Here is a 13,131-nt window from a genome sequence, read left to right as displayed (position 1 = left end):
CATGTCATTCATACCAAGCAGAGCTATCAAGGACAAAGGAGGGTAATATCATATGTTTTGGGAGAGAGATGTTTAATTTAAGGGACAGTTTCATGGCTCGTTTAGATCATCCAGGATTTAGACGTTGGCAAGGAATCCTCTTTAACTGGAGGAAGTTTGGAAGCTTTCCCTATCAAGACGGTGGAGTCTCTGAAAAAACGCAAATGACCAACGGACCATAAGCAAGTTTGATTTCACAAAAAAGAACTCTCCCGAGTCCCAAAGTTCGAACACGGATTGAAAGGCTAGAGAATTACGTTGCCGAAAAAAGGACCTGGGAATTACATTTCGCGTAGACCGAAGCATAAGATATAAAAGGACTTGATAGCCATGCTTTTACTACACAAGGATCAATTAGATCCTTGTAACATATTCTTTCAACGAAGAAGGATAGAAAAATAAAAAGTGAGACGAATGGATCAGTGCGGAGATCGATTGGTGGTCTTCAACCGCATATACATGAAAAAAAATTTTATGCCCTATGAGTGATGTAAAAAATTTGATATAAAATATATTATTTTATGTAATTGATATACATAGTCATTATTTTTTAATATATATTTAATATCTGTAGTTTCATTTTTTTCGTTTAAAGATTTTGAATGATAAAAATATTTCTATTCTTTAAAAAAAAACTATGACATCCTATGACATATTATGACATCCCGCATCAAAATTATGACTTGCCACATGCAGGATGTCATAATAAGAATATAAAATATCATAATTTTTTTCAAAAAATAATAATATTTTTATCATTTAAAATTTTTAAACCAAAAAGTAAAACTGTAAGCATTAAACGCGCATTGAAAAGTGATGACTATGTGAATCAATCACAAAAAATGATGCACTCCACGTTAGATTTTTTACACCGCCTGCGATGCACAAAAAATTTCTCATGTCTCAAATAATATTAGTTGCAATCTCAAGGCTATACTAATGAGATTGACCCATGACTATTGGCTTGCACCTCTCCCCTCAACATAGATTCTGGTTGTATCTTTCACATAAAAGGATGATTGATTTTTTTTTATTTAATTTCAACCATTGGATCTATGGATGGCAATTTTAGCCAATCCGATTAAAATTCGAGAGAGGTACATATCATAGAAAAAATATCTAAAATAAATTTGGATCAGATATGAATAATAATATACTCCATTTCGAATCCAATCCAATATTATCTTAATATATATTTTTTTTCTTAGATTATAATTATTTTATAATATTTATGTATGTCCGACCCGATTTGATTCAACTTCTTTTATTTATCAAATTCAATCCAATATGCATTTTTATTTGATCTGATCGAATCGATTTAATTTAGAACAGATATAGGATAGATATAGATATAAAATTTTTAATTACTAAATAGATATCAATATTAATCGATCCGATCCGCAACTAATCTATTGCCATTTCTAACAAAATACGATAAAACCAACATTCACAAAACCGGCACCATAGTTTGAAAATAATATAAAATATGACACAATGACTAAGGTTGCCAAAGAAAACTAACCACCCCTTCGCCCAAGAGATACAACTCAAGTAGTTTTTAACATTTTCCTTCTATTTCCAAACCCAACGATGGTACTTCACCATTCATTCTTCTAAAAAATAAAATAAAAAAATATCATCCCATATCTTAAGTTGTATTGGATGCATTACTAGACAATTTTAATTTAAATTATTTAATATTTTAAATTATTTATAATTAAAATAAATTATCAATAATATTAATTATTATTTTTGATACACACAAATAATATTATAGTAAAATTATTGAAAATTTTAATTAATATTTTGATATGACAATCAGATTACTGATAATATAATATTAAATTTTCAAAATATTTTTAAATTAAAATATTAATTTAATATTTAAAAAATTTTTATTTAATTTTCTAATGATAAAAATTATTATATAAAAAATTATTATTTTTTAATATTTATTATTATTATTATTTTATTTTTTTCTTCCTTCTCCCTCTCCACCACGCCACACCCCTCCTCCCAACCTCCGATCGTCCGGCACTGCCCTTCGACCGTCGCGCCTCCGGCATCATCCTCCGACTGTCGCGCCTCCCACACCGCCTCCTGGCCCTCCATCGAACCAACATCCCGCATCTCCTACGGCCACCTCCATTACTGTCCTCACCCATCTGCACCGCCGTCCTTACTCATCCCACCATAAGTCATACTGGCGGAAGAAGGTGACGAGGGTCAGAAAAGAGATGGCGATGAGGCCCGACTTTGGGAGCTGGACCAGCTGGTACAAGAGGATCGTGACGACAGAGGGCAGAGGACAGATGAAGAGGGAGATGACGACGAGAAGGATGACGGTGAGGGCCACAAAGGTGGCGTAAGAGGTGATCCTGTCATCGAAGGAGTGGTCGAGAGCTTGAAGCAGTAGCAGGCGATGCAGACGTGAGAGGGGGTTGAGAGGAACGAGTGGCACCGCATGAGGAGGAAGAAAGAGAGGAGGACAGTTTCATCTAAAAATTTTATTATAAAATTATCAAAATAATAATAATTGGATAGTCATTTCTCTTTCAGATAATTCAAAATATCTTCATGAGATAATCTGCATTATCAAAATAATCTGTATTATTAATTTAAAAAAATATATCAATATAATAATTTAAATAATTATATTAAATTACTAACAGTCTGCATTGAGCGCCAGCTACCAACCACAATATTAGAGATCAAAATATTACAGGCAACCATTATCTCATTGCTGGTGGTTATATAGAAATTAGAAATTTGTAAACATATGATTCTTAAAACTCACGCAAATTATATAGAAAAACTTGACCCCTGAAAGATCCACTTTTACGGTTGCAGATTGGAAATATCACTTAAAAACAAAACTGCGGGGTTTTATTTCTCGTAGATTCCAAGCAAGTGGGACCCGTGGGTGACCGAAGGGGAAGACAATGATGCCGAGGCCCAGCACCACGGTCGTAATTTAAATTTAAAAAAATCTCTCTCGGAAAGAAAGATTTCACTTGCGTGCCGATCTAGCCGTTGGATGCCAAGCCTCGATGCTTTCGATCGCTTATTAAATAGCGGATACCCCGGACCTGCTACGATGGCCGCTGCCGTAGCTGCAACCGCTGCCGCCGTCCTCGCATCGCGTTTTTCGACTCTGTTCCACTCTTCCTCTTATTACTTCTCCTCCTCCATCTACTTCGCCGGCTTCCGTCGGCCCTCTCCTTGTCCTTCCGCCGCCGCTCTGGCCAATCCTTTCGAATGGGGCACGTCACCGCCGCCACTCGCGCCACTCTGGGCCTCACGAAACCCGCCGTCGTTGAGATCCCGCAGGTATTCTCCTTCTCTCTTTCCTGCTTTCTACTTCTTGGCCTTTCCATTCGCTTAGTTCGATTGTTCCTTGGATGTGTGGTGTTGGAAGATACTTGTTTGATGAAATTACTCAAAGATGGCTTTTTTTTGGCCTTTTGGATTTCTTTGAAAAAATGAACCTCTATTTTGTTTCTAGGACGAAGTTTTCTTTTTTCTTCGATCTAGAACCCCATATCTGGACAGGTTACTGAAGTCTTTATCCTTTCTCTTTTATGCGTGCATCCTTTGTTCTGGATCTCACCCTGAATTAAGCTACTTCTTGTTTGTCTAATCACATGTATATAAGTTGAGGTATTTCGGAGCAGAAATCGTGGTTTGATCTATGACTTCTCTCTAGAACTCGATTTGGGTTCTACAAGAGACGGCATTTTTTTAATCCTTTGTTTTTTTCCTTTTTTTAAAAATTTTTATTTGTCTACTTTTATATAGCCATGATGTATGTATGTATATATATGTATAAAGATTCGATAATGACGACTACTAGAATTTCAAGAATCCAACCCCATCTACGCGAGAGAGATGAATTTGGTCACAGAAAGAGGAAAGGTGAAACTGAAAGTGAAGGTCATCTCTGCGCTAATCAATATCGAGAATCCGTTGTTTGCGTGCTATTTTGCCGTCCTTAGGAAAAAGGTTCACTTTTTGTTATACATCTTATTACACTGATAATTATAACTTTTTTTGTTCGTTTATTGCCTAAGCCCTTTGTTGTCCGCTCCACGATCTTCAGGATGGGAGATGGCAAACTTGAGCGTGGTTTTTTTTTTGTGGTTGGTTTTGGTGTGTTGGATCTCCACGGGTCAACTGAACGTAGGTGTTGATCTAGAATGTGTGTGTGTTTTTTTTTAAAACAATGTGGTTGGCTATAGTGGGTGGTACCTCTCTCTCTCTCCCCCCTCCTCCCTGGGTTGATCAACCTGTTTCTCGTGCAGCGATACATTCTTATTTTGATGCAGTGTTAACTAATAGTGGTATCTATTTTAATCCTTGAACATGTGGAAGATAGGGCAGAACCCATCCTTTAGGGCCTGTTCTGCTGTTTCTGTATGTTACTTGCGCCACATCTCTATATGGATGGAGGACAATGAAGGAAAGGAGGCAGGAGGAAGAAGTAGAGGGAATATGAGGATGCCGTGCTTCTGCAATCCCAAAATTTCAGCATATTGGAAATCACCTTTTCATCCTGGTGGATTAATTGCTTCCCTCGCTTTTATCTTTTTCTTCATCCTCTTAATATTTGCTTCTGTTAAGTCTTTTAAAAATCCATCAGTTGGAGTACTAGGTGGACCGACAAAATTTGGGAGAATCTTCCAGGAAACATGTGTGAGAGATTGAATCATATTTGGTTAGGTATTTGAACCTTTAAATGACAACATGAGCAAGTTTATGAATGGCAGGAACCTCGGCCTGGTTGTCACAGGTTTGGAACAAGGAACAGCCTTTCAACATATTGGGTAAGGCTGCGTACAGCTGGCTCTCTCCAGACCCCTCTCATTTGCCGGGCCACACTTTTTAATAGAGGCAAATATTACCTATTTGGTGTTCTAGGGTTTGTGGATGATTAAAAAAACATCAGATCCTTGCCATCAGAGGAGGACAACTTAAGTCAAACAACATGTTGATAGGATGGACTTTCAACGTTTAGTCCAAGTGCCTGCTATTCCTTCCAATCTATGTGGCTCCTAATGTGCTTATTACTAAACAGCTCCTTTTGATATGGGTTATGGAAGTGGTTTGTTGATCATATATTGTGTCTCACAAAATGGCTCTATTGCAAATTTTAGCAATGAAATATTGTTGCTTTTGTTTTTTATGATGACTTTATCTGTTCTCTAACTAATGCACATTTTTTTTTGTTATTATTTTAAGAAAAAAAATGATTTATGTCTAATATATGTGCAGCAGAATGCTTTCTTTTTATCTTTGGACTTCTTTTGATTTTTTTTTCTCCGAATGCATCTCTGTATTATAGGGTTCCTGGTGATATATGGGTTATTTTTGAGTATTGTGTTCATATGTTTCTCTAATTTTTCACAGCAAATTTCTGTCAAGTAGGCATTTACAATACATATTGTTTAAACTTCCCTAATTAAAGAAGTTTTACGTTGTTATCCCAATCTCTTCTTTTGTAGATTACATTCGCCGCTAAGGAGATTGACTTTGCAGAATGGAAAGGTGACATACTCGCTGTTGCTGTCTCAGAGAAAGACATGTCAAAGGACTCTAATTCGACATTTGAGAACTCAATCTTGAAAAGGCTAGATGAGAAGCTCGGTGGTCTTTTGGCAGAAGCTTCAGTTGAAGAGGATTTCACTGGAAAAGCTGGGCAGTCTACAGTTCTGAGGTTACCTGGTTTGGGTTTCAAAAGGATAGGTCTAGTTGGGCTTGGGCAATGTTCTCCTTCATCCACAACAACTGCATATCGAAGCATTGGCGAGTCCATTGCAGTGGTTGCAAAGGCTGCCCAAGCAAGCAATGCTGCTGTTGTTCTTGCATCTTGCAATGAGATTTCAGAAGAGTTCAAGCTCAATACTGCTTCAGCAATTGCATCAGGTAGTATTTCTGTTTTCTCAGTTTATACCATCAAACTTCTTACAAAATTCTCTTCTCCAAGAACTTTGTGGCAGCATTATGAAATATGAATGCAAGAAAAAAATTACCGCATATTACTGGAATGAATTTTTGGATCACCTTTAACTTTTCATCTGATATTGTTGGTAGGAACCGTGCTAGGAGTATATGAAGACAACAGATTTAAGTCTGATTCAAAAAAGACACACCTTAAAGCAGTGGACATTATTGGTTTGGGTTCTGGACCTGAGCTGGACAGGAAACTTAAGTATGCAAGTGATGTTTGCTCTGGAGTGATTTTTGGAAAAGAGCTTGTAAATGCACCAGCCAATGTTCTTACCCCTGGTTTGTTAACATTCATGTTTATGTATTAAGATTTTTTTTGAATTCTATCCCCTTGTTTTTTTTTTCGTATCATGATATAAAATATTTGAAGATTCTTATAATGACTTTTCTTGTCTTTCAGGTGTTCTGGCAGAAGAAGCTTCAAAAGTTGCCTCATCATATAGTGATGTTCTCACGGCAACAATATTAGATGCAGAGCAGTGCACAGAATTGAAGATGGGTTCATATTTAGGTGTTGCTGCTGCATCTTCAAACCCCCCTCATTTCATCCATTTATGCTATAAACCTCCAGATGGTGATGTGAAAAGAAAGCTGGCGATTGTTGGGAAGGGTTTAACATTTGACAGGTAAATGTTTTCTTTTTTAGGGGATGATACACTTCTTACCGATTTTCATTGAAATTCGAACAAAAAAAAAAAAATCTCCCATTGACTTCTTTGGTTCTCCTTACCACCTAATTTGGCTCAAATATCAATTTTTTATATGTATAATCTGTGTAGTCCATGGCTAATTATCAATATGTCTAGCCATTACATGTTGGACTTGGTACTGGAACATTTGGAAAGGGAAATAAAAAATATGGGGCCATTGAATGTTTGTTTCTTTTTGTTCTTGCAGTGGTGGTTAGCCATTGAATGTGGTATTTCTTTTTGTTCTTGCAGTGGTGGTTACAACATAAAGACTGGGCCAGGCTGTTCCATAGAGCTAATGAAATTTGATATGGGAGGTTCTGCAGCAACTTTTGGTGCAGCAAAAGCCATAGCTCAGATTAAACCTCCTGGAGTGGAGGTAATTTAAAAAAAAAAAAAACACTGGAGTGGAAGGGAATGGTGCCCTCAAGATACATACGTTTCCTAAGATTAGTTGGCAGCCAATATTTTTTAAATGTTTTTTCCTTTTCCAGGTTCATTTTATAGTTGCTGCGTGTGAAAATATGATTAGTGGCACAGGCATGAGGCCAGGTGACATAGTCACAGCTTCTAATGGAAAGACAATTGAGGTATAATTCTTTGTTCTTTAAAAGCAAAGAGACACTTAAGATTTAAGTCTACAGGCATTTGGTCGAATCTACATGTGCTGGACTATTGCAACAGGCTTACCTGGATGCTATTGCATACGAAATTTATAGAACGCTCCACATTTTTCAACACCATGACCATGACAGTCTTGAGAAACTCAGAAATGGAGTCTCCTACGAATGTTAACCACTATTGTCAGGACTTGATACTTTTTTTGACTGTCATGTGAAAAAAGATATTTCAGCTAGTTAGGAGAGCTTAACCCATACCAAATTTGAGTTCTAAATAATTTTAGCTTGAAGTGTCAAAACATTTCCAGTGGTGTTGTACCTTCTCATTTTCATCAACGTAATGATGTGAAATCCTAGTTCTTTGATAGGAAATGGTGTTGTAGTTAGCCTGGATCAGCTTGTCTTAATATCTGTATGCATTTATCCCGTCCATATTTCTGTAGTCTGGTAGTATCCTTGTATCAGGTCTTTTGGAGGTTCAAGGATCAAGCACTTGGAACACCTAGATAACTGGCGGCTGTGCCAGATGATTATGTAACACTGGGTAGTAATTGATGCTCACTGGAGTATAAGGAGGACGATTAATAATTGGTAATCTTTTGACATATTGGCATATGAACTTTTGAGACTGTAATCACTTGGGAAAGGGGGAAAAAACCAAGGAATCTGAATGTATTAACATTGCTAAGAAGACACATAATTAGGGGATTTCATTATTTACGTGGGCTTCCCCTGTTTTATGTAGGTTAAGCATCTTTATAGCTTATAAATGTATCCTAAACCCTCATATCTCAACCTTTTCTACCCCTGTTTCAGGTCAACAATACTGATGCTGAGGGAAGGCTGACGCTTGCAGATGCTTTGGTTTATGCTTGTAACCAAGGTGTGGAAAAGGTATCGACATCTTACATAGTTACTATATCATTGCTATGAAAGTGTTTACTCTCTTTAGCTTCTTGAACACTGAACCAGTTATTTACTGATTGGTATCTATTGATTTTTTTTTTATTAATTCATTTTTGATATTGCTATGCATGTTGCTTAAACCCTATAAAATGAATACTTTCCATGGTTTTTTAACATTTGAAGTATCAAGATGAAGTACTCCACCTATCATAGTTTTTGTCGAGTGCCAGACCAAATGAACAACTATGGTTGCATTAAATGGTAGAATTCATATCATAATAATTCTAATTGAATCATTTTATGAATATTTAAATGTGTAAAAGGTAAGGCTGTGTTTGGCATCTTTTCACTTTTCTTTTTTAAAAAAAAATAAAACAGCAAATTTGTTTCTATTTTTTTCTAAATTTGGGACAATAGAAACCTACTTGATAGTCATTGTTATTGTTTTATTTTCACAACAAAAAATAGGAAAAATGTTTGGTAAGCAAAATTAGGAAATCCCTTTGCAATACTTGTCCCATAATGGATGTTAGGCATGCAATCACTGGCAATCATTAGGTGGAGGATACATGTGATACATTATGAATTACAATATTGATTTCAAATCATCCATCTCATGGATACCCGCCGAATGAATGCTGGTGAAGGTAGCATAGCTGTTGATGTTCATATACTTCCCGGTCCCTCTACCACCATGATGAGTGATGTTGTTGTTCTTCCTGACAACATCATTATTTTCATCATTGACAGAGAGGCCACTGTTGATGGGGAGGATGGTGGGGTGGAAGATGGGGGAGGGAGGGAAGAAGCAGGACCTTCTTGGTGAAGCAGGTTGGGGTGGAGGCTAGGGTGTGGTTGCTGAGGGCGGAAATAACTCATGAGAGCTGAGGCTCGATTTGATTTCATGGCCCAAAAGTTAAAAAACTTTAGGAAATAGTGAAATTAAAAAAAATTCTACTTTTACTTTTTTCCATAAATATAGAAGTTAATTTTAAATAATAATAATAATAATAAGGGAACCAAACATCTTTCTTGCATTGGATTTCGTGTTTTCACTTTTAAAAATAGAAACAGGAAAAAAGGTGATACTAAACATTTTGTATGAATCTTACTCACCCAAATATAACTTATGTCAACAGAAATTTTAAGCAATTTCCTATATTGGTGGTATGATGGCTTATTTTTTATGAAGCATATTTTGCTGCCATGGATGCAATTTCTGCTGATACATTTACAACTTTTGCATGCAGATAGTTGATCTGGCAACACTAACTGGTGCTTGTATAGTTGCCCTAGGCCCCAGTATTGCAGGTAAAATGCATCAACAAACATAGTTCTCCACATACTGAACTTGTTGTTTCCTTCATAGTTATCGAGTTTTTTTTGTAATAACTGCCCTTAAACAATGGGGCAAAATTGTGATCTTGATTTACAAATTCCATGGTAGCTGGCTCAAGGAGAGGATAAAAGAGCAAAGTGATATGGAGAAGCATTTAAGTTTTGGTACTACTAGAACAGCCACCAGCTTGTTGCAAACCTTGCATGAAAACATCTTATTTCAGGACAGAGACCCATGCTGGATGCCTGTTTGCTGACTTTTTTCTTGCTGCAACATATTGTTTCTTCATTAACATGCCTTAAGTTTATGCCTAGTTTTTCAGGCTTCAAATATGTAAGTGAGAAGGGCAACATTTATGTTGTCCGACTGGAAGTAAGCTGCTTACCAGTGGTTTTTAGGAATCTCTGAAATTGCGAGCCTACTAATTTTTAGTTAAAATTATAAGCAAAAGAATTGCTTTGAGGATACAACACTGCCCTTAAATGAAGGATTTATTGCCCTCAAGGGTAGGAATAGGCTTGTGGTTTATGGTTGGTTTTGTTATCTATTGTGCTGCAGCATCCCCTTTTGTTTTTGGAGATTGGCAAGCTAGGGTATGAAAGAAAAGCCCTGCCTTGAGCTTGTTTTCTAAATATGTCCTGATAGCCAATGAGCATATTGGTCAGAAATATACTCATGTTGAGCTGCTGATTGTCAATCTTCTCGATAACAAGGTTACCTTATTTTCACAGGTTTTTTCACACCCAGTGATGACCTAGCAAAGGAGATTGTTGCAGCTTCAGAGATCACAGGAGAAAAGTTTTGGAGGATGCCATTGGAGGAAAGCTATTGGGAGTCCATGAAATCAGGCGTGGCTGATATGGTAAACACTGGAGGACGTCAAGGTGGCGCCATAACAGCTGCACTTTTCCTGAAACAGGTTCAGATTAAATCATTTTTTCCTTGTGCTGTCTCATCTCTCCCTTTGTATGATAGGAGCAACTCATGTTTGCTTGACCATATTATCACGCCATATTCATTTAGGATGTTTAATGTGAAGCCAATCATGATATTTGTGACCTTACACTAATCCCGAAAAACTGAATTATGACACTGCAGAAACTAAATTTTTAAATGACATTGAAGAAAAATAACCTTAGCACTTAAATGTAGATTTCAAAGTTATTGCTTGAAGTAGATTTTTTGGATATTGTTCCTACTTTCCCACCCCTTTAATATATCGTTATAGCGTGGGCTGATTATCAGAATGCCGAAACAAAAAAAATTAAAGATGTCAAAGAATGAAAAAAAAACAAGAAATAGGACATACTTAAAGTTGAATCTGTTGCAACATTTCCTTCTTTCTTGTCTATATTGTGCTCTTTGGCTTTCTTTGAAGCAACCAATGGAAATCTCATATTGTCTTGGCTTTTTTTTTTTTGGTTACTCTGAAAGTAAAAGCCTTCAAAGACTATTCTGGAAGGAGGCATAGTTTCGGGTCTTTTTGTCTCAATTAATTGAGTATACTTTGTTAAATTGCTTTTTTCTATGCCACACAAGCTAGAAAGTTATTATATAATCATGAAACTAATTGAAAGTCTCCTTGCAGTTTGTTGAGGAGAAGGTTCAGTGGCTGCATATAGACATGGCAGGGCCTGTATGGAATGATAAGAAACGTGCTGCAACAGGGTTTGGAGTGTCCACCTTGGTCGAATGGGTTCTGAAAAATTCCTCTTAAGTCGAGTTTTGGTAAACGGATTTATTGCTCCACCGAATTTGGCCCTGGTCTTTCCGATAACCGTGTTTGCGCAGAAAATATTGTGGTATGGAGAAGTATTGACGAGCCTCAGTGCTTTTTTCTAAGCTGCGTTAAATCAATAATAAGTATTTTAATCCAGATTTATCTTAACCTTTTCTTTGGTTTAAAAGCTAGTGCAAATGGATGCCTTGTCTGTATGTGCTTATCCTTTGTCTCCATTGCCTGCATTTTTTAGTTGTTTGTTGGTGATTCTACAAAACGATGGATCAACTCATCTATGATCCTGAGTGCTCAGGGCTTCTAGTTTGGCAACGAATTAATTAGCAGTCTCATTTTGCCTGGGTTTTGTTGAGTAGTTGAGTCAATAAGATCGGTGATCATCATGTTTAAGGTCATTAGTCCAATGAAATAAACTTGTTGCTAGGATTAAGTTGCAGGCATGCATACGATAATAAAAGGAAGAGCTCATATGATAATGATATAATATGGTATGCTATGATATAGTATTATTTTAATATAATATAATATTATAAGATTGTGGTAGATTTGTTTATGGATATTTTGGTCATCGCAAAAATTTTTTAAAGCCAAATAATTTTTCGGACACAGCATTTTTAGGGAGATTCTAGAATAGAGCTTTTTTTTTTTCTAGTAAATTTGTAAATATTTTATTAAAATTAAAATAAATTTTTGATTTTTTATCGAGCATTATTGTACTGTTTAAAATTAAAAAAATAAAAAAAAAAAGAGAGAAAAGCTAATGGTTATTCAAATTATTCCCCTTCCAGTTTCTTCTTTCGCGAAACAGCGTAGCATCATCTTGCTGTCAAAGACAAGATATTCATCACCTGCTCACCAAACTCCAATCATCATTTACATTTCTCGTATTCTTTATCTAGAATCTGACTAGAGTTCGGCATACCACTATTTGCAATATGCACCCCTTGATAGGGTAAAACAGACCTAACAATTTATTGATACACATCTGTTGGAAAATACTGATCGATTTCACTCAGCCGACTCATCATCGGGCCTACATAATCAACGCCCGGCTTCGTCGGCCGATCGACCGAAGGAGGCCGTTGCCGACCGACCGACGGGAGCTGTTACCGATCGATCGGCGGCTATCGATCGACCAAGGATACATTGATCGGGCAGGCTTTTTTCGCTCTTCCAATCGACTGCACCATGGAGTCCGATGCCCGACTCTTGTAACGTGCCCGACTGATCACCGGAGGGACCCAGATCTTCACCCGACGCCCCTCAGCTGGCCACCGACCTATGGTCGATCGGCTCCTCCAATTGCCGTACTACTGCCAGAGACTGTCAGTCCTAACAACGGCATGCGGCACTCCCGCCTAGGAGCATTGTCCCATCTAAGACATAGTCAACCCTAGCGATTTGACAGCCCCACGGTGATTTGACACTCTCGCGGCGGCTCTGACAGTCCTCAGTGAGTTGACAATACTTCAATTGTCCGCGCCATTAATGACGGCGCCATACCATGCTCCACTATATATATCGGGGAAGGCAACAGTGCGAGAGGTCGATTCGAAAATCCCTGAACTTCCTCCCCTCTAGCTCTCTGTTTTCATTTCACTGTTGCCTAATCTCCTCTCTGACTTGACCGTCGGAGGGTCTCCGTCGGAGCCGCCTCCGATCAGTGTGGACTTTCTTTTGCAGGCGCTCGTTCCCGGCGACCAGGCGACGAGGAGATTGGCCGCAACAAATTGGCGCGCCAGGAAGGGGCGGGCGAACCTACGACGGGTTAGTGCTTCATCAGCACCAGGGATC

The 13,131-nt window shown here is 37.5% G+C and overlaps 1 protein-coding gene across 1 annotated transcript; it reads left to right on the top strand.

Moving 5' to 3' along the window:
• Positions 1-3,050: 3,050 nt before the first annotated feature.
• Positions 3,051-11,506, top strand: LOC105050732 (leucine aminopeptidase 1). The gene is given in 11 exon segments (XM_010930861.4): positions 3,051-3,254; positions 3,257-3,369; positions 5,541-5,961; positions 6,130-6,324; positions 6,446-6,671; positions 6,987-7,113; positions 7,229-7,324; positions 8,171-8,248; positions 9,511-9,571; positions 10,331-10,518; positions 11,188-11,506. Coding segments are annotated over 11 exon segments (1,812 nt in total). The 5' UTR covers positions 3,051-3,076; the 3' UTR covers positions 11,317-11,506.
• Positions 11,507-13,131: the final 1,625 nt, after the last annotated feature.

Source organism: Elaeis guineensis, chromosome 8 (genome assembly GCF_000442705.2).
Source record: "Elaeis guineensis isolate ETL-2024a chromosome 8, EG11, whole genome shotgun sequence".
Classification (NCBI taxonomy): domain Eukaryota; kingdom Viridiplantae; phylum Streptophyta; class Magnoliopsida; order Arecales; family Arecaceae; genus Elaeis; species Elaeis guineensis.
This window is presented reverse-complemented; position numbering and strand designations above follow the sequence as displayed.